This window comes from Trematomus bernacchii, unplaced genomic scaffold (assembly GCF_902827165.1).
Source record: "Trematomus bernacchii unplaced genomic scaffold, fTreBer1.1, whole genome shotgun sequence".
Lineage (NCBI taxonomy): Eukaryota > Metazoa > Chordata > Actinopteri > Perciformes > Nototheniidae > Trematomus > Trematomus bernacchii.
This window is the reverse complement of record NW_022987731.1, coordinates 183,113-204,882: the sequence shown is the minus strand read 5'-3', so window position 1 is coordinate 204,882 and position 21,770 is coordinate 183,113. Positions and strand designations below refer to the sequence as shown.

The window sequence follows — 21,770 nt, the reverse complement described above, 5'->3', positions numbered from 1 at the left end:
GGAGAGGGAATGGAGAGGGAATGGAGAGGGAATGGAGAGACCACACGACTGGACCTGGCTTTCTGTTCTGTCCCTTTACAACGGCTCTAATGTGCTCCAGATGTTGAACCTGAATATAGTGCAGAAACGTTCCTCTCTGCTCCCCCCTCTCCCTCCCTGAGACGCTGGGATCGGGTCAGGCTGTGGGTCAGGGGTTGCAATGTTGTCAGAGCCATGGCACTGGGGCTAGGGGGGGGGGGGGGGGAGGGGTCTGCGGCAACGAGCCAAATGGATGAGTCATGGGAGTTTTCGGGGCAGATGGAGCATCAACAGCAGTACAGCAGCACATTCTCCATACGGTAGCTTCTGTTGCCTCTACATCACACACACACACACGCACACGCACACGCACACGCACACGCACACACCACAAGGAGGGGGGTGGGGGTTATGAGTCAGCAGAGGGGGAGTCTGAGCTGTGGCAGACTGTGTCCGTATATGGGCTCCATCAGGCCTGCTGGCTGTGGTCTGATGGGAATGCTGGCAGATTCCTTGCATGTTTAGTGGCTTTGTGTGTCAGTGTGTGAGAGGCATGAATCAAAGAGCAACACACACACACCTCATCACAGAGCAAAGGGAACTTATGTCCTAACAATAACCCGGCAGGAGGACACACTGCTGCTCTTCCCTTACACGATGCCCTGTAAAGAGCTGCAAAGATTACAAGAACAATATTATAAACAACAATAATGATAATCGGTTTAGAGTTAGTCATTGTTCATGTGAAAATGTCAGTACAGATGGAAACCCTGAAAAGCAGAGGCAGGAGAAGTACTCAGATCTTGTACTTGAGTAAAAGTAGAAGTACTGAGATCTTTGTATACTGCAGGGTAGCTTGTGGATTGACTTCAGGTGGAACTACAGTCTGATTTAACACTTGATTGTATTTCACATCATTCATCCACATCTGTGAAGTAACTAAAGGTATTGAATAAATAAGTAAAAGTAAACCATTTACCTCTGAAATGTATTCAAGTAAAGTACGAGTATCTCAAAATACAGTACTTGAGTAAATCTATCCGGTTACTTCCCGTTTCCTGCTGAAAAGTGAAACTTATCAGTTCATCGCTACTTATGAACTTTGACAGAACAGAATCATTGAAGTGATACAAATCAACATATCACTAGGTAAACACTGCTTGACTTTGTGCTGAGGTGACGGCCCGCTGTGTGACACACCTCTTCTGTACGGGGCTACATTCCTGCTGCAAGTACCAGCCTGTGGAGCACGAGCTCATCTTCTCTCATCTGAAGCCCCTTCAGGGGAAAGAGATATTGCAATGTTGTGTTAAATAAATAATTCTGACTTGGCTAACGGTACAATCGACAATTATAGCTGACAGTTTTCTGTCTTTAGGCAACTATGTTTTTTAAAGTTTGTGTTTGTGTAAACGTTGTGGAGAGGGGGAAAGGACCCAACGTGTGTCCCGAGGCTGGAATGTAACAATGTGGCATGCACTATAGCCAATCATCTTTGAACATGTATATCTCTTGTTCCCTCTTTCTTGTCTTGTGCGTCTTGGTTTGCCTCTGCCTCTTCCTCTGCCTCTTCCTCTGCCTCTTCCTCTGCCTCTTCCTCTGCCTCTTCCTCTGCCTCTTCCTCTGCCTCTTCCTCTGCTCTGCTACATCCAGCTCACTCAAAGTTCCTCTTTGTGATGAGCCTATTTTTTCACTGGTAGCAGCTGACATGTCATGTATCGGGGGGTTGGCAGCTTGCGTCTCTGTTGGCACATGAACTCAGACAGCAGCTCTCTGACATGTTGTTCTGCATGCAGGCAAAGAACTCCTGTCATTTGATGTCCTTTGAAGTAGAACTGTGCATTTGATTGGCTTTCGAATCCTTTTGGTTTGGGCCCTCTTTCAACAGTTTTCAGACACTCCTACTGCAGGCCTTACATATTCCGTTTTTACCGAATCCGCAACCCCCCACTGCAGACCCAAACACTGTTATACAAAAACAACTTAGAAAAATAAATTCAGGACTTTATTTGTTGAAGTTGAAACTCTGCTATAGCGACAATTATTCCAGTCTAAACAACAATAACAAATCAAAAGAAAGTTTACAACAATGTCAGCAGCACTGAAATAAGTAAAGACTGTCCAACGGTGTTTGTTATGATGTTTGCATGCTTTTTTCCCACTTTTATCTGTGTTGAAGAATCTCAAACCCGAGAGAAACTGCCAACTGGACACAGCTGCTGTCACAAAGGGGATTCATTCCTTTTAACAGACCTAAAAGTAAACATTTGTAGATACCCCTGCAGAAAGCAAAATCGTTTGTAAACTCGTAATAGCCTTTCAATCCTTACAAGAACCAGAATGTTCCTCCATGACTGTGTTCCTATCATCAGCTAAGACACACAAACGCATCGCTCAACCCTCTCCTCACGGCTGGACCTGAGCAATCAGACCTCTTCATCAGCTGCTCCTCTTGTGCACCATGTGTGTGCACGGTGCAGTGTGTGTGTGTGTATGTGGTTTTCTTCCTCGTGTCGGAACTAGCTTCTGGTTGCCTCACCTCCTCTGCTTGCAGCTGAGCACGTGGCTCTGTCTGAACAACACAGACAAATGCCTCAAATGTTCGAACCCCCCAACATGTCAGTAGATGTGCTGGTTGTTGTTCTTTTGCAATATAGACATCTGCGTTATAGTGAAAGAGCTCAAATCCTTTATAAATGATCCATAACCTAAAGTAACAGCTGTCACATATTGAGATCCTGAAGCTCTTCCTTGTTTGTGACAATTACAATGACTGTCTACTTTTTATTTATGTATGGATATGATTGGCACGGTGAGGCAATGTGACCAAGACCTTTTGGCTGGTGAGAAAAGTCAATCAGGCTGGACTGTAGTGGACCAAGAATGGAGCCCTGTTGGACTCCATGTAGCGTGCTAACCATTGCAGACAAAGGTCTCTGAAGCAGTCACGCTATATATCGGACAGAAACAAAATAGAACTCATAAAAGTTGTTCTACTGTTCCAACAATCAATAACTCTGGTTTTTGGAGTCACTGATATCAAATAGAAGTAACCATTGTAACTGATTGCAGGTGTTAGTATTGTAAGATGCCAGATATAAATGAAAAAGTCATTCTCGTCAGCTGACAATGAAAAAGGAATACATCGCCTGTTTCTAGCATGCTTTCCTGTGTATACAAAGTTATTTTGGGGGGAAGGGGATTTTGATGTGATGTAAACCAGCTGGGGACTGGACAACATAATCAGGCAGCACCCTAACCCATAGTATACCTGCATCTGAGGTATTCAGATGAATGTGGTCTATCAGGACGGGCTCAGTGCTGTGCTTTCTCTGAAGCTAGATACAAGTATGTACAAAGAGGTATAATGGCTTATATCTCTGACCAGACGTCCATGATTTCTAGGTATGCATCCAGCCACTCCTCCTTGAAGCCATAGCAGATAACAGAGATGCTCCTGGGGGGGATTTGGAATTTAAATCCCATATAATTACAGTTTCTCTCTTCTGAAGTCTAAATAGAAGAGCAATGATTGAAAAAAGGAGTCCTTCCTAGTTTCTTATACAGTTTCCTCTATTTTGAAGGACGGCTGCACCCCCAAAGCATTTTTAGAACATTTTAAATGACTTTCATCCTGTGGTGCACCAGTTTCTTGTTTTTATTGAAACACTTTTGAATAACCAGGTTTGTCTTCTACGATCTGTTTGCCAGTTGGTGTGAATGCTTAAGCGTGCAAACTTCAAATGTGCCCCTCTCTCTTCCTCCTGCAGACTCTAAAGCCATCGTGGATGGGAACCTGAAGCTGATCCTGGGTCTGATCTGGACCCTGATCTTGCACTACTCCATCTCCATGCCCATGTGGGATGAGGAAGAGGAGGGAGATGCCAAGCAGAAGACGCCCAAGCAGAGGTTGCTGGGATGGATCCAGAACAAACTGCCAGAGCTTCCTATCACCAACTTCCACAGGGACTGGCAGACCGGCCGGGCTCTGGGGGCCCTGGTCGACAGCTGTGCTCCAGGTAAGGGAAAGTGTGTGTGTGTGTGTGTGTGTGTGTGTCTGAGTGGGAGCGTGTGTCTGAGGGGGAGCATCTTTCTGTGTCTGTGTCTCAACATTGATTCGTCCAGCAGATTTGGCTTTTCGTGCATTGTACAACTTGTAGGCCTGAATGATTTGAATGAGGGCTATTCACATGTCTGTACTGGCTAGTTGATTTACCTCTGAACATATTATTGGCTCATTTACAGACTTCTCTTTCTGATGTAAATGAATAGGAAAAAGTATTTTAGGGAACGAGGTGTCTCGTCCTCCTCCTCTCCAATCCCCATGAATTCATGTTCCCCAATTCCTTTCACTGTTAAGAGACCAGTATGGGTGTGAAATGGTTACCAAAGAACTTCTAGCGAGCCCTAAGGGAATACTTGAATAGTAACAGAACAAAGGGTTGGGCTCATTGGCTATAGTAGAGTTCTAACCTTTAGGGGAAAAAAGGAGAAAAAAATAATAAAATAACCAATTAGAAAAGGAGATTAAATAGTTTTCCTTTACATCCTAGAGTAATCCCTGGGCTCATTGTAGCCAACTCTAAAGCAACCGTAGCTTCACAAAGTAAGGAAAACTTTAGCCTCAGTGGTTTTTGCAGCCAGACACTGGCCCTGGTCATATTTGTACACCTCAGTTTTACATGGAATTAAAAACATGTTGCTTCCTGTATGTTATGTCTGTAAGAACCATAACTGTCTGCACACCATGGTGCCGACTGCAGCAGACCTGAGGTCAGGTCACAGAAAGCATTAGTGCGTAATTCCCATCTGTGAGACTAAACACTGAGGGCAGGCAGCTGGCCCTGAGGGGGGGGGGGGGTGTAGGTGAGGGAAAGTGGTGAAAAGGATTCTGTTCACATGCTCGGGGTGTTTGGCATACCTGTGGATCACCAACAGCCTCCAGCCGGAGATAAGGATCCAACAAAGGATGCAGCAGGAGATATCCAACAGTGTCCTTAAGCAACACCCCTCAGAGTCAGATATATCAAGAAGCTACTGCTGACACGGTTAGCAAGGATATGCATTCCTGATAATAAAGGAACATCATGACATCCAATGAAGGAATTCAAGGGCAGACAGCTTGATGAGCCACAGAACTGCAGACTGAAGATTAGAAGTGCATCCTCTCTGTATCTGTGGCCTCAAGGCTGGAGCCAACATGTCTGCCATAATTAGAGACATTGGCTGTATCACAAATAGGTCTCTTTCTTTGTGTACCTAAATGTCCCTTAATCCTTCAGAAAGACTGCTCCACTGTTTGAGTGAATGCACATAAAACTATGCTTATGTTGCTAAGGCAAATCATGAAACATGGAGACCGTAATGTTTGTTGTGTTTAACCATGTTCTAATCTTATAAAAACACATTTAAATACAGTTCTTTTTTAATGCATCAGCCTTTCTGTTTTTTTGTGTCCGGGAAGATTTCAATGTTCCGGACACGTTAGAGGAATTTAGGTCAAATATTAGCTGTGTTTATTATTGTGCTTGAAAACGATTGAAAGGAGGGCTACAGAAAGAATGACATCAGGCATGTAGATTGAACTGTACTTTGATACTATAGATTGAAAAGAAGGCTATTTCCAATAAAACATCAATTGACTCGTGCATAAAGCAAAAAAAGTTAAAATAAATAAATATGACATAAGCCATAACTCTTAACACAAAGCATTTCCCTCAGCCTTTAGTCCTACATATTCTCAGATCAAATACAACTGAATTCAACTATTTGTATACAAACCTGATTAGATATAGGCATGTCTTATGAAGGCGTGCTGAATCTGATGTTATTGTCATGTTGTGTTTTTCCGTGCTGCCTCCTGTAAATGCCTCTCCCGTCTCTCCTCCTGCAGGTCTGTGTCCTGACTGGGATCAGTGGGATCAGACCAAACCAGTGGACAACGCCCGAGAGGCCATGCAGCAGGCTGACGACTGGCTGGGCATCCCTCAGGTCAGATACACAAATACATTACAATTCATAAGAAAAGCTGTTATATGTGTTCTTTATAGAAGGTCATGTTTCCCATTGTTATCAATAATTTAGGTTTATAAAGTGACCATTTGAACCACGGCCTTACGTCTTTTGATTATACCAAATAGTTCAGCAAAAATAAATTGTCAAGTGGCCTAAAACTTTCATTTTATGGTGCCATACATATGTTAACAACATTGTGGTCAATTTAAGACTCAAGACCATCAGATCTGGACATGCATAGCTTTTTGCATATAAAACTAGAACAGGAGGACATAGTGTTTTGTTGGGGACTGTCATTACCCATTTGATGCTCTGGTTAGTATTCAACTATAGATATAAGAAACATATAGATATCATATTAATGACTTTCAAGTGCCAGCCTATTCATAATACTACAGGACTGGTGTGAGAAGTAGGTTTTATTTTAGTAGATAGAAATGGTCTCCTGCCCGGGACAGACCCTTATTAACATACTGCAACACTGTGGAGTCTGGTGGTGCGCTCACTTGGGCACCCTGTAGGGAATGGACAGAATCTGAACTCTAACATTTCATCTGGTTAGGTTTTTGAACAGAATGAAAATGTGAATTTAGTTGTTAGATTCTGACAGATTTTGAGCAGACTTCCCCAGCTCTGGCTCCGGGTCTCTGGCTCCGGGTCTCTGCTGAGCGTCTGGCAGAGTGTTGGCATGGTTGGCACAGCATCGCGTGCTGACAGTTGACTCTGTGGTCGCTGCTGTTTCCGCCTTCAGCTCTGGGTCTGCTCACACACTTTCTCTGTGGCTTGTTGAATTAGACAATGTGTGTCTGCCTCTGCGTGTGAGAGCGTATCAGGTACTTTCTGAGCAGAGGAAGAGGTTGGCATGTGGTTGGGAAAACAAAATCACAATACTACTCATTTGATATATGTGGGTATGATCTCCATGGCAACTAATCAAACATAGCATCTTCAATCAGCAAACAGCCGTGCAGTGATTAAGAATTGTTGTAAGTCGACCTAGAAATTGGCATAGCAACGGCTAACTGGACAATGGCATTTTTCCATTGAATTTTGGAAATTGATCTTTTTCAAACACACAATACAGTATAATCTCAACATGCTGACACAACTTTGTGGATTTGAACCCTTAAATGGAAACATCAGACTTAAAAACACGGTCACATCAACACTGCTAAGCTAAATGCGGCTAATTTAGTCACCTGTAAGCAACTGTCGTTTATAACACACATATAAGCTTTGGACATTGACCAGTGGGTTATTTACTGACATATTTTAATATAGTAGAACAAAACGTGAACATCTCCCCACTTTTTTTTTTAACCAGAGACCTTATTTCAGATCTAACCAAAAGGGAAGTGGAAGTGCTAAAATACTCACAATTTCCAGGTTTTAGGACTTATTCTTGCACCACTCTATATGATACCATGGAAACATAGACATTTCTTTAAAAAACATTGGTCTCCTTGTGTTCTCCTCTTAGGTGATCACCCCTGAAGAGATTGTTGACCCCAATGTGGACGAACACTCCGTCATGACCTACCTGTCCCAGTTCCCCAAGGCTAAACTGAAGCCTGGCGCTCCTCTGCGGCCCAAACTCAACCCCAAGAAGGCCCGTGCCTATGGGCCAGGTACACACACACACACATACACATACACACACACATACACACACACATACACACACACATACACACATACACACACACACACACACACACACACACACACACAGAGAGGGAGTCCAAGAGGTTGGACCTGTGCAGGAGGAGGAATTTAAAGGGACAGCTCACCCCAATCTCCATTATTATCCTCTAAATGTAGTGCTATTTAAATACACTGATCTTTTTTAACTCATGGATGAGAGGCTGCTGAGCTGTACATCAGCTAGCTGAGAGAGGACACTTCCTTCTTTGAGGTGATACTGTTGGCAGGTGTAGTTCTGTAGAAATAAAGTAATTCCCTCACAGAACTGATCACAACAAGGTCTGTAGACCATTTCAAGTAACTTGGTCAAGTTCTCTGCTACCACCACAAGTATATTTCAGATCTGTGGGAAACACTGTCATCCATTTACTGTACATTGTTATAATGTTCACACACATGTTATGTATCCCCCCCCCCTCTGGACAGGTGTGGAGCCCGTTGGTAACGTTGTGATGAAGAAGGCTCTGTTCACCGTGGAGACCATCAGTGCGGGGATGGGGGAGGTGCTGGTGTACGTGGAGGACCCTGCTGGACACAGAGAGGAGGTGAGAACCAGGGGGTTTCTTTGGAGATGCTTTTGAATCATCTTGGCATACTAGTTTTAACATTTTTACAATTTCTTCCAGGCTAAGGTGACAGGAAACAATGATAAGAACCGCACCTACTCTGTCGTCTACATCCCTAAAGTCACAGGCATGCACAAGGTGAGTTATTTATACAAAATAAAAATAAGAAATGTAATTCAATGATTTTTAAGATATTGACAAACCTTCTGAGGCCCTGTTATGGTTACCTTAGCATTCTGTTAACTCTCTCTATCTCTCTCTCTCTCTCTCTCTCTCTCTCTCTCTCTCTCTCTCTCTCTCTCTCTCTCTCTCTCTCTCTCTCTCTCTCTCTCTCTCTCTCTCTCTCTCTCTCTCTCTCTCTCTCTCTCTCTCTCTCTCTAGGTGACGGTGCTGTTTGCAGGGCAGCACATCTCTAAGAGCCCCTTCGAGGTGGAGATCGGCATGGCTCAGGGAGACTCCAGCAAGGCCACGGCCCAGGGGGCCGGCATCGAGCCATTAGGAAACATCGCCAACAAGAGCACTTACTTTGACGTCTACACTGCAGGTAAATGAAAACATGGACGATGCGAGAGAGGTTTGGACTTTTTGCTTTCCTCAAGTTTCAAAAAATCTAACTGCAATTTATTTTCTTGCAAAAATGATTAACATGTCACAATTCTGCATTAAAATGTCTGAAAGTTAACATTTTAAACTTGGATAATGTATACGTATAAAATAAATATTTAAGCTGATGGTGCGTCTCACTTGGTCTCCTTTTATGGCGTTGTATCTCCTTTAAACACGTTTCGACATGTGTCAGTGTTTGATTGTGTGCCAGAGGCAGTCATTAATTGACTATCCAATATAGAGCCACACTTTTACAATAAACAATTCAAATGTTTAGATCTTTGTTGCTTTTAACTCTATATTTTACGGTTTATTATGAATTGTATGTTTTTGGATCTTCATTTATCAGAGAAACAGGATTCGCTAATGTTAGCGGTTAGCAGGCTGCCCTTCCACTCTATATCTACTTAGCCATTTTTAACATGGAACTGCTTGATTCAGTGTTTAATACATTTGTTTTGGAGAGGCTCTGGGTGATAAAAGCTCCCGAACCATGATCAGTGAAGGTATCCTAACTGGGAGAAGATGACTTCAGAGACAGCAATGGATGCAGCCAAACCCTTAATTGAGTAGTTATTTAGTAAAAGTCCTCATTATCGTTTGGATTGAGCGACCCCTTGTGCGTCTCATTTTTATAATTACACATTTCCCTTGACCTCTATCCGCTCTGTCCTCAGGCGCTGGTGTTGGCGAGGTGGAGGTGATGATCATTGACCCTGCCGGCAAGAAGAGCATCGTGCCCTGCACCATCGAGGACAAGGGCAACAGTAGCTACCGCTGCACCTACAAGCCCATCCAGGAGGGGCAGCACACCCTCTACGTCACCTTCGCTGGGGGCCAGATCAGCAAGAGCCCCTTCATGGTCACCGTGGGCGAGGGTAGGACTTCTATTGATTTATAAGCAGCAATTATTCCATATCACCATCCCTGAGAAACATGGTATCAGATGTTGCTGAAGCGTTCTGTGCGTTAATGTTTCCCCTGTAAATCCACATTACATTGATGGAAGCCTCTATAGAGCGCTGCAGTGACGCTTTTTGTAAGTTAGCTTCACAAGGGCTCCCTCGACTAAAGCCAATAGGGTTTATTTATTGAATAACAGAATATTTCAGAAAATATCATCTGTGGCAAACACACGTTATGATACTTACACGTTTTGTTCAACAGGATATCTCCATTTATCACCATCACTTTATGATTTATGAATCGTGAATGCAATCGGCAGAAGTAAAAGCTAACATTAGGCTATCAGCACCGCTAAGCTTACCGCGGCTAATATTTGACGTGATGACATTAAGTCGTTTTATTGAATCACTTGTTTGAAACAGCTTTTGTTACCTACAGATCTCATTTAAAGCAAATAACCTTAGAACATGTAGACTTTCTTTTTGACTTTGAGACGGCAGAACAGGAATTGGCAAAATGCTTACTCATATAAACTTTTAGGACTCATTCCTGCACCACTCTGACTCTCGGCTATAACAAAGTCTACTTGGATCTAAAAGGCACAAATATATTTTATACCTCGTATATATCTGCTTATCCTGCTGTTTTCTCTTCAGTTGTATCTAATGCTGTCCTGTGGTTTCCTGCTGCTCTACTGGACGTCCTCCCTCTTCCTCCTCTCTTCTCTCTGATAGAGGCCTGCTGGTATCTGTCCTCTCTCTGGAGCAGGCTCTTCCTTCTGCTATCATTTCCTGTTTCCTGGGATCTCTCTTGGGTAGTGTGTGTGTGTGTGGCGTGTGAGATGCGTGTGTGGTTGAGCTGTGTGTGTGTGCCCATGTAGATATTTCACTGCTTTATATGCGTGTCAGCGTAACAGTCATCTGACAATCATCTAACCTCAAAATAGCGTAATCATCAGTAGGCTTTGGTGATATGGAGAAAAATAAATGTCACAATATTTTTGACCAAATAGCTTTCATATTGTTATTGCAAATATATTTCTCTATTGACTATTGGTTCAATAAATATATATTCCTGTTTGGATCAAAGTGTACAATTATGACGCTGCAGTTTGTATTCTTACTTGAACAACATGTTTTTATCTTACTAAATGCTCTGCTTCCATCCATTTTTGTTGGCGTTTAACCTTTCAAAAGCAACTTTCTCACTGCACTCACAAAACATATTGTCTCCCCATGGCACTCACTCAAATAGTATTCCTTTAACCTGGTGGATGAACCTGCTAACATACACATGTTTGTTATTGGATTATGAACTTCTGTTAAGTGGTTCACACATGTATACCACACCCGCACACATCCCCTGAAGACATCACAAAAGGATTTTAATATAATAAAATATAACTGTATTCTTCCTCTGGTGTCCTTAAGTAGTCCACTTCCTGTCAAATATCTTGAGCCCCTTTTTAATAGCCTCTGTTGCTGCAGGGTTTCCTCTGCTTCCTGCAGGGCATCAGCCCTTGACCCAACAGATCCTATTTGTACGATCTTTAAAAGGAAATGGAGGATTAGAATGGAATATCGTTTAGTCACACGTGCACAGCACCACACACGCAGCGTTAACTTAGACCCTGCATTTATCCCATCCTAGTATTAGGAGCAGTGGGCCGCTATTAGGGTCTTTAAGAGGCACCTAACTGGCACCTCACCTTTTTTTTTTTATTTCTGTAAAAAAACATTTGTATTGAAGACACATGGCACATACAAACTAAATGTTGGTACATCAATGGGAACCACAGTTACAGAATAAAAACAACCAGTGATCGTCTTAGTCTTAAGTACGATTGTACATCAACTGAAGAGCCATACTTTAGCTTTGACATGTTTTCCTCTTGTTGAAGGCGTGCAAAATTCAAACACACATTCACAACCAAACCAAATAGTAAGAGAGTAATTATCAAACTAAAGTGGCCCCTCTGTAAGCACCACTCCACCCTCCGTAGTTGAAAGACTTGATGGGTCCAAGCCAAGTCCCCACTGACTGAGCAGGAGATATGTAGGATACTCCACTTCCTGTGTGAGGATAAAGAGTCATTTCCTTTACACTGCTCTAAGACTTCCCTCTGTGAGATAAGATAGAGCGAGAGGAGAATACTGAAAGCGCTCCAGCAGTCCTTCAAAAACGATGAATGTAATATTCATCTTTCACCTCGCACCTCTTTCCCCGTCTCCCCTGAAAGCACCACTGACACAGAGTCATACTGTTGGAGGCAGAATACGTCTCTTCCTCTCTCACTCTTTGTGTCTCTCCACAGCATGCAACCCCAGCCTCTGCAAAGCCAAGGGTCGGGGTCTGCAGCCCAAAGGCCTGAGGGTGAAGGAGACCGCAGACTTCCAGGTGTTCACCAAGGGGGCCGGCACCGGAGAGCTCAAAGTCTCCATCAAGGGGCCCAGTGAGTCCAGCGCAAACACTACACGACTACACCACCTATTTCTTTACATTGGAAATGGTTTGATCAACTCTGTGTCGATACTGGTCACTTTAATAGAGTTCTGATTGTAAATGACATTTGAATCATTGATGAACCTGTAGAAACAACCAATAGACAGGAAACAGTTTCCAGTACAGTAAATACTTTGAGTGAATAATACTCTTTACCACATTGCAGTCTTAAGTAAAGGTTTTATTGCACAAGATGATATTGCGATAAAAAAACCCAATGTATTGCTCAACCAAAGTTAGTCCATATGTGTCCTGAAGAAATCAAACTAAATACTAAAGTGCAGGACTGTGTTCACAGAGGGTCTTGAGGAGCCGTGCAAAAGAAAAGACCTTGGAGACGGGGTGTATGGTTTTGACTATTACCCCACCACCCCGGGGACATACTCCATCACCATCACCTGGGGAGGGCAGCACATCCCCCGCAGGTACACACACTCGCACTGAAACAAACACTGCTACTGAACCACTGTCCCTGTCCTCTGACTGATCGCCCTCTGCTCCCTTTAGTCCCATCGAGGTGAAGATCGGCGCTGAGGCCGGCCCCCAGAAGGTGAGGGCCTGGGGTCCGGGGCTGGAGCACGGTATAGTCGGCAAATCAGCTGACTTTGTGGTGGAGGCTGTTGGAGACAATGTTGGCACACTGGGTGAGTAACACACGGGGAAAGAATCCTGAACATTTTAGTATCCACATTTTCCCCTCAGTTCTGCGCTCGCAGCTCTTCTAAGCTCGCGGTGTGTTTGTCTCTCCCCGTTCAGGTTTCTCTGTGGAAGGCCCCTCTCAGGCCAAGATAGAATGTGACGATAAGGGCGACGGGTCATGTGACGTGCGCTACTGGCCCACAGAGTCTGGAGAGTACGCCGTGCACGTGCTCTGCAACAACGAAGACATCCAGCACTCTCCCTTCATGGCCGAGATCGTCAACGCACCAAACAAAGACTTCTACCCCGACAAGGTATACACACTTTGCTGCAGCAAAACACACACACACACACACCGGCAATCAGTGTTCACTTTCAATCTCGTATACTGTGTCAAAAAAGACAAAGCTGAGGGAGGGCTTATATTATCTGTAAATACAAAAACAAGTTGTACATCTACAAGGAGGAGACTCGGATATTCCCTGTGATGATTAAGTCATATATTTGTGAGAAAATTCAGAATCTCTGAGGATCTAAATACTTGAGGTGCTATAAAACACATTTTCCATCTATAAATTGATGTAGAAAACATCCTTGAAGTGTCTGTATCATTCATGGTAAGGAATTATTTGTTCGATTCTTTTTTTTTTCCAGCACCCAACATTTTTAGAATAAAGAAATGTTTCCCCATCATCTATTGTAGCTGGATATGGGGTCTTAATATGTGTACAATACATGTCCTTATATAGTCAGTCTGTATGGTGCAATAGATATTTAGCCTCGGCTGATTTAACCACGGAGATGCAAGTGACTGCTGGCTGGACTGCCAGCCACCCAACCTTGCAAAATTAAGCGATGTGGTTCCTTGACATAGATAACACAATTTTGATGAGTTGTATTAGTTGTAACTGTGTGGTTTGTCTAGTGTTATATTATCTATATATATATACTGTATTATCCACATTCCCAGACTCCGTAATTCATATTATTTTTAACCTACACTGGTCCTTATACAGCTTTGCAGCCTTTGACATGTATTCCTGTAGTGTTGTAGCTATAGCCCAATGTACAGCTATATGCCTTAAGCTCCATGGATGTGTGTGTTCCAGGTCAAGGCTCAGGGTCCAGGTCTCCAGAGCAGTGGTCTGGCTGTTGGGAAGCCCACAGAGTTCACAGTGGACGCCAAGCAGGGAGGAAAAGCTCCTCTGAAGATTGTGGCTCAGGTAGGGCTGTGTGTGTGTTCCAGCAGAAATGTGCTGCGTGTGTGTGTTCTGCTCCTCAGTATACTCACACACCTCTTTGTTCTGTGTCCACTTGTGCTCAGGATGTTGAGGGAACTCCTCTGGATGTACAGGTTAAGGATAATGCCAACGGCACATATGCCTGTAGTTACACACCACGTAAACCCGTCAAACACACTGCCATGATCTCCTGGGGAGGGGTCAACATCCCCGAGAGTCCCTTCAGGGTGAGTACACACACACACAAACGTTTAGAGGGTTTACACAAAGGACATTATTACAGAAAAGTGTCTTAAGCTTCTGTGTTTTTGATTGCAGATGAATATTGGAGCAGGATGTCACCCTAACAAGGTGAAGGTGTCGGGCCCGGGGGTGGCCAAGACCGGCCTGAAGGCCTTCGAGCCGACGTACTTCACTGTGGACTGTGCAGAGGCCGGACAAGGTAGAGACATATAACTGTTGCACACATTACTCACAGATAAGTATTTTCTAACACTGCTTGATTGGCGTTTTATAAACTAATGAGACCTGCAGTGTGTTTAAAACTGCAATAATCAACATTGGTTTATCCACAATGGATCAAATTGCTACTTATGTCGTAGTTTCAAACCACAAAACACTATCGCTCTGCTTTCTTTTCGGTTTCCCAGAACAATTGAGCGTCCCTCAGCACATTGTTTTGGTTTTTCCGATTGCAATTTTAGCCGTCATTGTTCCAGGAAGTTGAACTGCTTTGTAAACTCACTTTACATCACCAGCTCAGCACCAATTGGCCTATAGACAAGGAAGAATTTAGCAGCTAAAAAATAAATAAATATCACTCTGGAGGTGGTGGAGAACAAAACAGAGGAAAAAGAACATTTCACTTTGTTGATAGTTAACTGGTTCTACTGCCCCTAAGCGTATTTATTTTTCATTTTAGTGTGTTTATTTTAGTTTCTCAATCATGAAGTAATGAAGACGTTTGTCTCCGGCCCTCAGGGGACATCAGCATAGGCATCAAGTGTGCCCCTGGAGTGGTGGGGCCGGCAGAGGCCGACATCGACTTTGACATCATCAGGAACGACAACGACACGTTCACAGTGAAGTACACCCCCCCTGGAGCGGGCAGCTACACCATCATGGTGCTGTTCGCAGACCAGGTGAGTGAGTGCAGCAGGAGGGACGGCCCAGGATTCACTGGGTTTGATCAAATGTGTCTGACTGCTTGTGTTTGGTGTTCAGGCTATCCCCATGACGCCCATCAGGATCAAAGTGGATCCTTCTCATGATGCCAGCAAAGTGAAGGCCGAGGGCCCCGGACTCAGCCGCAGCGGTGAGAAAGAGAACAGTATTTATTCTGTGGGAAGTATTCCATCTCCATATTTAAATCTGCAGCTTTCTCTTTACAGTTTTTGTTTCACTATAGTGCTGCTCAGAGCTTATTCCCACCTGTGACCAGGGGTGGAAGAAGTACTCAGATCTTTATTTTCTAAAAGTACAAATACTATAGTCTTAAAGTGTTCCAAGTAAAAGTCCTGAATTGAAAATGTTACGTATAGAAGTATTATCAGCCAAGTGTGCTCAAAGTATTAAAAGTAAAAGTACTCAGAATGCATAATGGCTCTTTTTACAGTATTATTTTGTTCTAGAATATAATATTTTCTTCTTTTTTCTTATTAATATATGTAGCATTCCAAGGTTTTAGTTTTTTTTATGTGGGGCCAATTTACTAACTATTTAATCTGTAAAATACTTGGAGTATTTGTAGTACACTACTCCAACTTTATTTATTTATCATGTGTTTTATATGTAAAGAGTAACTATGAGTGTTGTATAAATGTATTGGAGTCAAAAGTGCAATATTTGCCTTTCAAAATGTAGTGGAGCAGAAGTACATGTAGCATAAAATAGTAAATAGTACTCAACTAAAGTACAAGTTTGTCATTAAAGTACTTAAGTACAGTACTTTGTAAATTGAGTTACGTTTTTACGAGATCTTTCTGAATGAATCGGCAGGAACTGATATAAAGTTTTTTATGAACTGCTGGAGTTTGAGAGATTAAAATGAAACCTCTGTGATTAGTCGGACTCACTGACTGGTTCTCTGTCTCTCAGGTGTGGAGCTGAGCAAGCCCACCCACTTCACTGTGAGCACCAAAGCAGCGGGGAAGGCTAACCTGGACTGCAGCTTCAGCGGGCCGACCAAAGGAGAGGCTGTGAAGGACTTTGAGATCATCAACAACCATGACAACACACACACCGTCAAATACACACCTGTGCAGCAGGTACCATGGGAGAAGCACTCGCATACCAACATGCACATGCAGTTTTTTAACATATGTTAACTTGGTAGATTAAAGGTAGGGTAGGTAAGTTTGAGAAACCGGCTCGAGATCGCTAGAATTTGAAAATACACAACCGGAGAAAATCTGCCACTTCCTTACAGAGCCCCTCCTCCAACACACACGAACGTGCACATGACCAATGAGGGCACGAGATAAGTTTGTGCACAGATGGAAGGCTGACAGGCAGGTAGGCTATCCAGTTATTTTAGCCGGGCCGGCTAAAATGATTGGTCGTGCTTTTTACAGTATTACGGCTTCCACAGATGACATTTTTTTATGGATTTTTTGTCAAAGCACTTCAGATATTCATTGCTATCGGGATGTTAAGAGCATTCCATGGAATATAACAAAAAGTGTATCTCCAGCCGGTTTCTCAAACTTACCTACCCTACCTTTAATAAAAAACACATTCTGATAAAGCACTGTGATTTACTTGGTCAGCTGTTGGTCTGCAGTTCTGGTTCTTTAGGATGCGTTAAGTCGAGGGAGGGTCATTCTCTCCACCCGTTGCTTCATAATCATGTGTGATAACATCTCTGTCCCTCCCCTTCCTGCCCCAGGGTCCTCTGGGAGTCGCCGTGACCTATGGCGGAGATAACATTCCCAAGAGCCCCTTCAACGTGGCTGTGGCCCCCACACTGGACCTCAGCAAGATCAACGTCACCGGCCTGGGGGACAGTGCGTACTTCCTTATCGCTCATACCTCACCACGGTCTCATATAAAGATCTGTACAGAACACCAGCTGGTGTTTCTGGGTCTCAGTTGGTTTTATTAGTGCGACAATCATCTGTTACTCTTGACCTGTAGCATTTCTTACATGAAATCCACTTTTTGTCTCTGTAGAGATGACTGTCGGCAAAGACCAGGAAGTGACGGTGAAATCGAAGGGGGCCGGAGGTCAGGGGAAGGTCGCCGCCAAGGTCACCTCACCTTTAGGGAAGCCAGTGGCCAGCAAGGTACTGCACATGTTTAACTGAATATCAGCTGACCATATGTTTTCCTCACATAAATTGCCTTTTTAATAATATATAAAAAGGATAAATGTCTAACAGTTTGAGAAACGTTTTCATCCTAACATGATGCATGCTCTCTTTTAATGTGTTTTTATACATTTTAATATTTGTTGTTGCAGGTTGAGCCCGGGCTGAGTCCAGAGAGCAGCCAGGTGAAGTTCATCCCCCGGGAGGCGGGGCCCTACCAGGTGGAGCTGACCTACGACGGAGTCCCCATCCCCGGATCTCCCTTCAACCCCACAGCTTACCCCGTCTCAGACCCCTCCAAGGTGAGACAGTTACTGTCAAACACTACACATCCAGACGAGGAAATGTGAATTATACAACATGTAAATGAACTTTCGCTCCATTTCTTACATGGATATAACTTATTTTCTGCATTCAGATATCTGTATTTGATTACATACTTTATCTGTAACTATCTTACTCATGCTTTAACTCTGATACACTCCACACTCTTAGCCTTTTTGTTATTCACTTTCTAAAATACTTGGTTTTCTGACTGATGCTACTTTAATATACACAATTTATATATTTATATATATTTAAATTCTTTTTAAAAGTTTTTTTATTTCTTTTTATTTCTGTTATTAGTTGTGAATAGCGGTGATTGCAATATTCATGCTTGTGAATCTGTCATTCTGTTATGTTTACATTGCCCCTAAATAGTCAAAGTTATATCATATTATATATATATAAAATTATATATTTATTTTAAAACATGATTTAACTAAAAGTAATCTGTTGCTGATACACATCGTCTCTCTTTACTCTCAGGTGCGCTGCTCTGGTCCAGGCCTGGAGCGCGCCAAGGTGGGGGAGAAGGGGGAGTTCGTGGTGGACTGTACCAACGCGGGGCCGGCCGAGCTGACCATCGAGATCATCTCTGACAGCGGCACCGAGGCGGAGGTCCACATCCAGGACAATGGAGATGGGACCTACACCATCACCTACATCCCCCTGTACCCCGGCTCCTACACCCTCACCATCCGCTACGGAGGCCAAGACGTGCCAAACTTCCCCGCCCGGCTCACCGTGGAGCCCGCCGTGGACGCCAGTGGAGTCCGTGTCTTCGGACCAGGAGTGGAGGGCAAAGGTACACTAATGATATGATATATCAATTATTCCTATAAAGAGTTTTGGTCACTATATTTATGATTTTTTTTTGGTGCATATTCTGTATATGCATTTGCATGTTTTTTTACATATGATATGTACTAGATTAAAATAGCTTATATTGATGTGTTAAGAAGGCATAAATATGCACTTAAAAGATTGGTCAACCTTTTCAATTAGTTTTTTCTGTTGTCAGATGTGACCAATCCAAATTGAATTAGTCTCTTTTTGTCGGTGTGGAATCCAGTATTTGTGCCATCACTTCCATCTAATCAGTCAAAGTGATCTCATATAGGGAGGCGTGTGGCACAGTGGTTTAGTGCGTTGGTGTTCAGATCAGGGGAGCACAGGTTCAAACCCCCCTGCAGTCAGCATGTCAACTTGTGTCCCTGAGACACTTCACCCCAAATTGCTCCTGTGGGGATTGGCCACAGTATTGAGTATGTAAGTCGCTTTGGATAAAAGCGTCTAACAAGTGACATGTAATATAATCCTGTGTAAAAATGATTCCAATAAGTTCCACATAGTGTAGTAGTGTGCATATTTCTAATTTGGAAAAAGAAAAACACTCAGATGTGTCTTTATGGAGTTGATGCGTCCCTAGATGTGACCAAAGCTCCAACAACATGCTCTCCTGTGTTTCCAGGAGTTTTCCGGGAGGCGACCACAGACTTCACTGTGGATGCTCGAGCTCTCACACAGACCGGAGGCGATCACATCAAGACTCTGATCAGCAACCCGTCGGGCAGCCGCACAGACGCCCTGATCGCTGACCGCGGGGATGGAACCTACAACGTTGAGTACACTCCCTACGAGGAGGGTGAGTTCAGACCGTAGGAAAAGTGCAGCACATGTGCTTTGTTTTTCTCAGGGCAGAGTTTAAAGCTCAGACTGTGTTTCTCAGGCCCACACAGTGTGGAGGTGTGCTACGATGGCTCTCCAGTGCCTAAGAGTCCGTTCCGTGTTGCTGTCACTGAAGGCTGTGATCCAGCCCGTGTGCGTGTGCACGGTCCCGGCCTGAAGGGCGGCATCACCAACAAGGCTAACAAGTTCACCGTGGAAACCCGGTGAGTGAGAAAGATTCTCCATTTGGAAGAGTTTACGGTGGAATGTAACCCTGCTTTTGGTTCTAATGTCCGCGGTGTTCCCTTTGCAGAGGAGCAGGCACTGGGGGTCTGGGTCTGGCGGTGGAGGGTCCTTCAGAGGCCAAAATGTCCTGCACTGATAACAAGGATGGCAGCTGCAGCGTGGAGTACATCCCATACGAGACCGGCACATACAACCTCAACATCACATATGGAGGACAGCCCATCAAAGGTACAGCTGGGAAAACGAATCAGAAACCTTCTTCAAATGATTGTCATGTTTAATTTCTTTAATAGTTTAAATATTAGTTATTTAACCTGTTCAACCCCGAGCCTATTTTCCAGGTCTCAGGCCCAAAGTACAACATATAATAAGTACCCTGTATCAAGATTGATGCAAAACAAGTGAAATTTGACCTTTTTAGAGAGATTTAGCAAAATAAAACCACTTCTGGGGTCATTTGGGTGGATTTGACCTATCTCTGTCCCCCCTTTGTCGATTTTGATGATTGATTGATTGATTGAAAAGTTTATTAACAGCTTGTATATTGGGTACAGTACAGTACAGCTCAAAACATACAATTGTTAAGGGGATGCAGACCAGAGAAAGACTTTCGTCTTGTTTACATCAGGGTCCCCCATTTCCAATTCATCATATCATTTAAGACATATTTGACATACAGATGGCTTATTTACAATTTACATACAGGTGGTTTTTTACATACAGATGGCTTATTTACAATTTTCATTTTAGATTTCGTTCTAATACATCCTAACCGGACATTTAAGACATACCAAGTCTACAGATATACAGTTATAACAGAGTCTAAAATGCGAGTATATACATAGATGGGGGGGGGGAAGAGATTGACATCTCTTTTTAACCGTTAGAGCCAATGGAATCGAGGGAAAGTTCCACATACACACACAGGTTACCAAATAAGGAGGGAGAGTGACGCGTAGAAAAACCGGAAGCTGCGCTAACCTCTGGTGGCTACCATTAGCAGCTAATTTTTATTCTCCGACTTTTGCATAAAAATTGAATTATGGATTATCAATAATTTTTTCAAAGTGACAGACACATTGGATTAACCTATGGATTAACCTTCAGCCGCGTGTTTTCTCGTTTTAATGCCATTGAACATGACTTTTGATCAGAATAACAGCTAAAGTGAGCATATCTCCGTGTTTTGCTACCTAAAGCTACGTCGTGTGTTGTCTGTATTTGCTTCCCCTGTCACAAGTTCTGATCGCTCAGTGATGATACTTATATTTCTAGAATCTGTGGAATCTCAGGATGTTAGCTAAGCTTGTTTGTGCAGATCCAATAAGTATATCGATCGGTATAGCTAGAGTTCTGTAATAAAGCATTAAGATTTTTTCGCTCAGGGCAGATTCAGAGGCTCAGCGTTAGTCTTGTGTTGTTTTTTGCTAAAAATGGTTCATATCATCAGTTAGCTGAGTTTCTTCCCGTTACATGGATATAAAACATTCATAGTTTATTAAATATTAAGAAGCCCTCAGACGCTGTTTCTTGCAGATGATGCGTTTTTCCGCCCGGGGGCGGGTCGATGGGGTTCAACAGGTTAAAGATGTTCATCCTAATGTAAACCCCTGGTTCCCTTTTCCCCTGAGGGGAGAGAAATACAGTGAATATATTTCTGCTAGATGGTTCCGATTCTGGTTCACCATACTTCATATCAGCTTGACCATAAAGTCCTGCAGGGATGACTATTTTTGTTGGCCAACTCGGGAGTTAGTGTCAGCCTCGTTCCCTTCATAAAAAGCCATTAGTACTGGATTTTGGATGATTGGAAAAGATGAGCTAAACCAAAAATGTTTTATTATACTTACAAGTGGAGTGTGGACTGCTACTTGGAGAGGTCCCAATTCACCTCCTGGGCCCTGCAGTGGTGCCTTTGAGCAAGGCACCGGACAACCCCCCACTCCCATTGCTCCCCGGGCGCTGTGCAATAGCTGCCCACTGCTCCTGGTACTAGGATGGGTTAAATGCAGAGGCCAAATGTCACT

General features: G+C 43.4%; 1 protein-coding gene across 5 annotated transcripts in view; it reads left to right on the top strand.

Moving 5' to 3' along the window:
* Nucleotides 1-21,770, top strand: part of flna (filamin A, alpha (actin binding protein 280)) — a 58,159-nt gene that overhangs the window by 15,995 nt on the left and 20,394 nt on the right. For all 5 annotated transcript variants that reach the window (XM_034145626.1, XM_034145629.1, XM_034145628.1 and 2 more), the window contains 24 exons: nt 3,789-4,037; nt 5,912-6,009; nt 7,514-7,661; nt 8,164-8,282; nt 8,364-8,441; nt 8,685-8,847; nt 9,587-9,787; nt 12,130-12,267; nt 12,616-12,742; nt 12,825-12,961; nt 13,074-13,270; nt 14,066-14,179; nt 14,281-14,424; nt 14,516-14,639; nt 15,179-15,339; nt 15,422-15,512; nt 16,295-16,464; nt 17,085-17,202; nt 17,369-17,481; nt 17,658-17,807; nt 18,316-18,634; nt 19,301-19,474; nt 19,559-19,721; nt 19,811-19,971. In XM_034145626.1, coding sequence (XP_034001517.1) covers nt 3,789-4,037; nt 5,912-6,009; nt 7,514-7,661; nt 8,164-8,282; nt 8,364-8,441; nt 8,685-8,847; nt 9,587-9,787; nt 12,130-12,267; nt 12,616-12,742; nt 12,825-12,961; nt 13,074-13,270; nt 14,066-14,179; nt 14,281-14,424; nt 14,516-14,639; nt 15,179-15,339; nt 15,422-15,512; nt 16,295-16,464; nt 17,085-17,202; nt 17,369-17,481; nt 17,658-17,807; nt 18,316-18,634; nt 19,301-19,474; nt 19,559-19,721; nt 19,811-19,971 — 3,657 coding nt within the window. The remainder of the gene's footprint in view (nt 1-3,788; nt 4,038-5,911; nt 6,010-7,513; nt 7,662-8,163; nt 8,283-8,363; nt 8,442-8,684; nt 8,848-9,586; nt 9,788-12,129; nt 12,268-12,615; nt 12,743-12,824; nt 12,962-13,073; nt 13,271-14,065; nt 14,180-14,280; nt 14,425-14,515; nt 14,640-15,178; nt 15,340-15,421; nt 15,513-16,294; nt 16,465-17,084; nt 17,203-17,368; nt 17,482-17,657; nt 17,808-18,315; nt 18,635-19,300; nt 19,475-19,558; nt 19,722-19,810; nt 19,972-21,770) is intronic.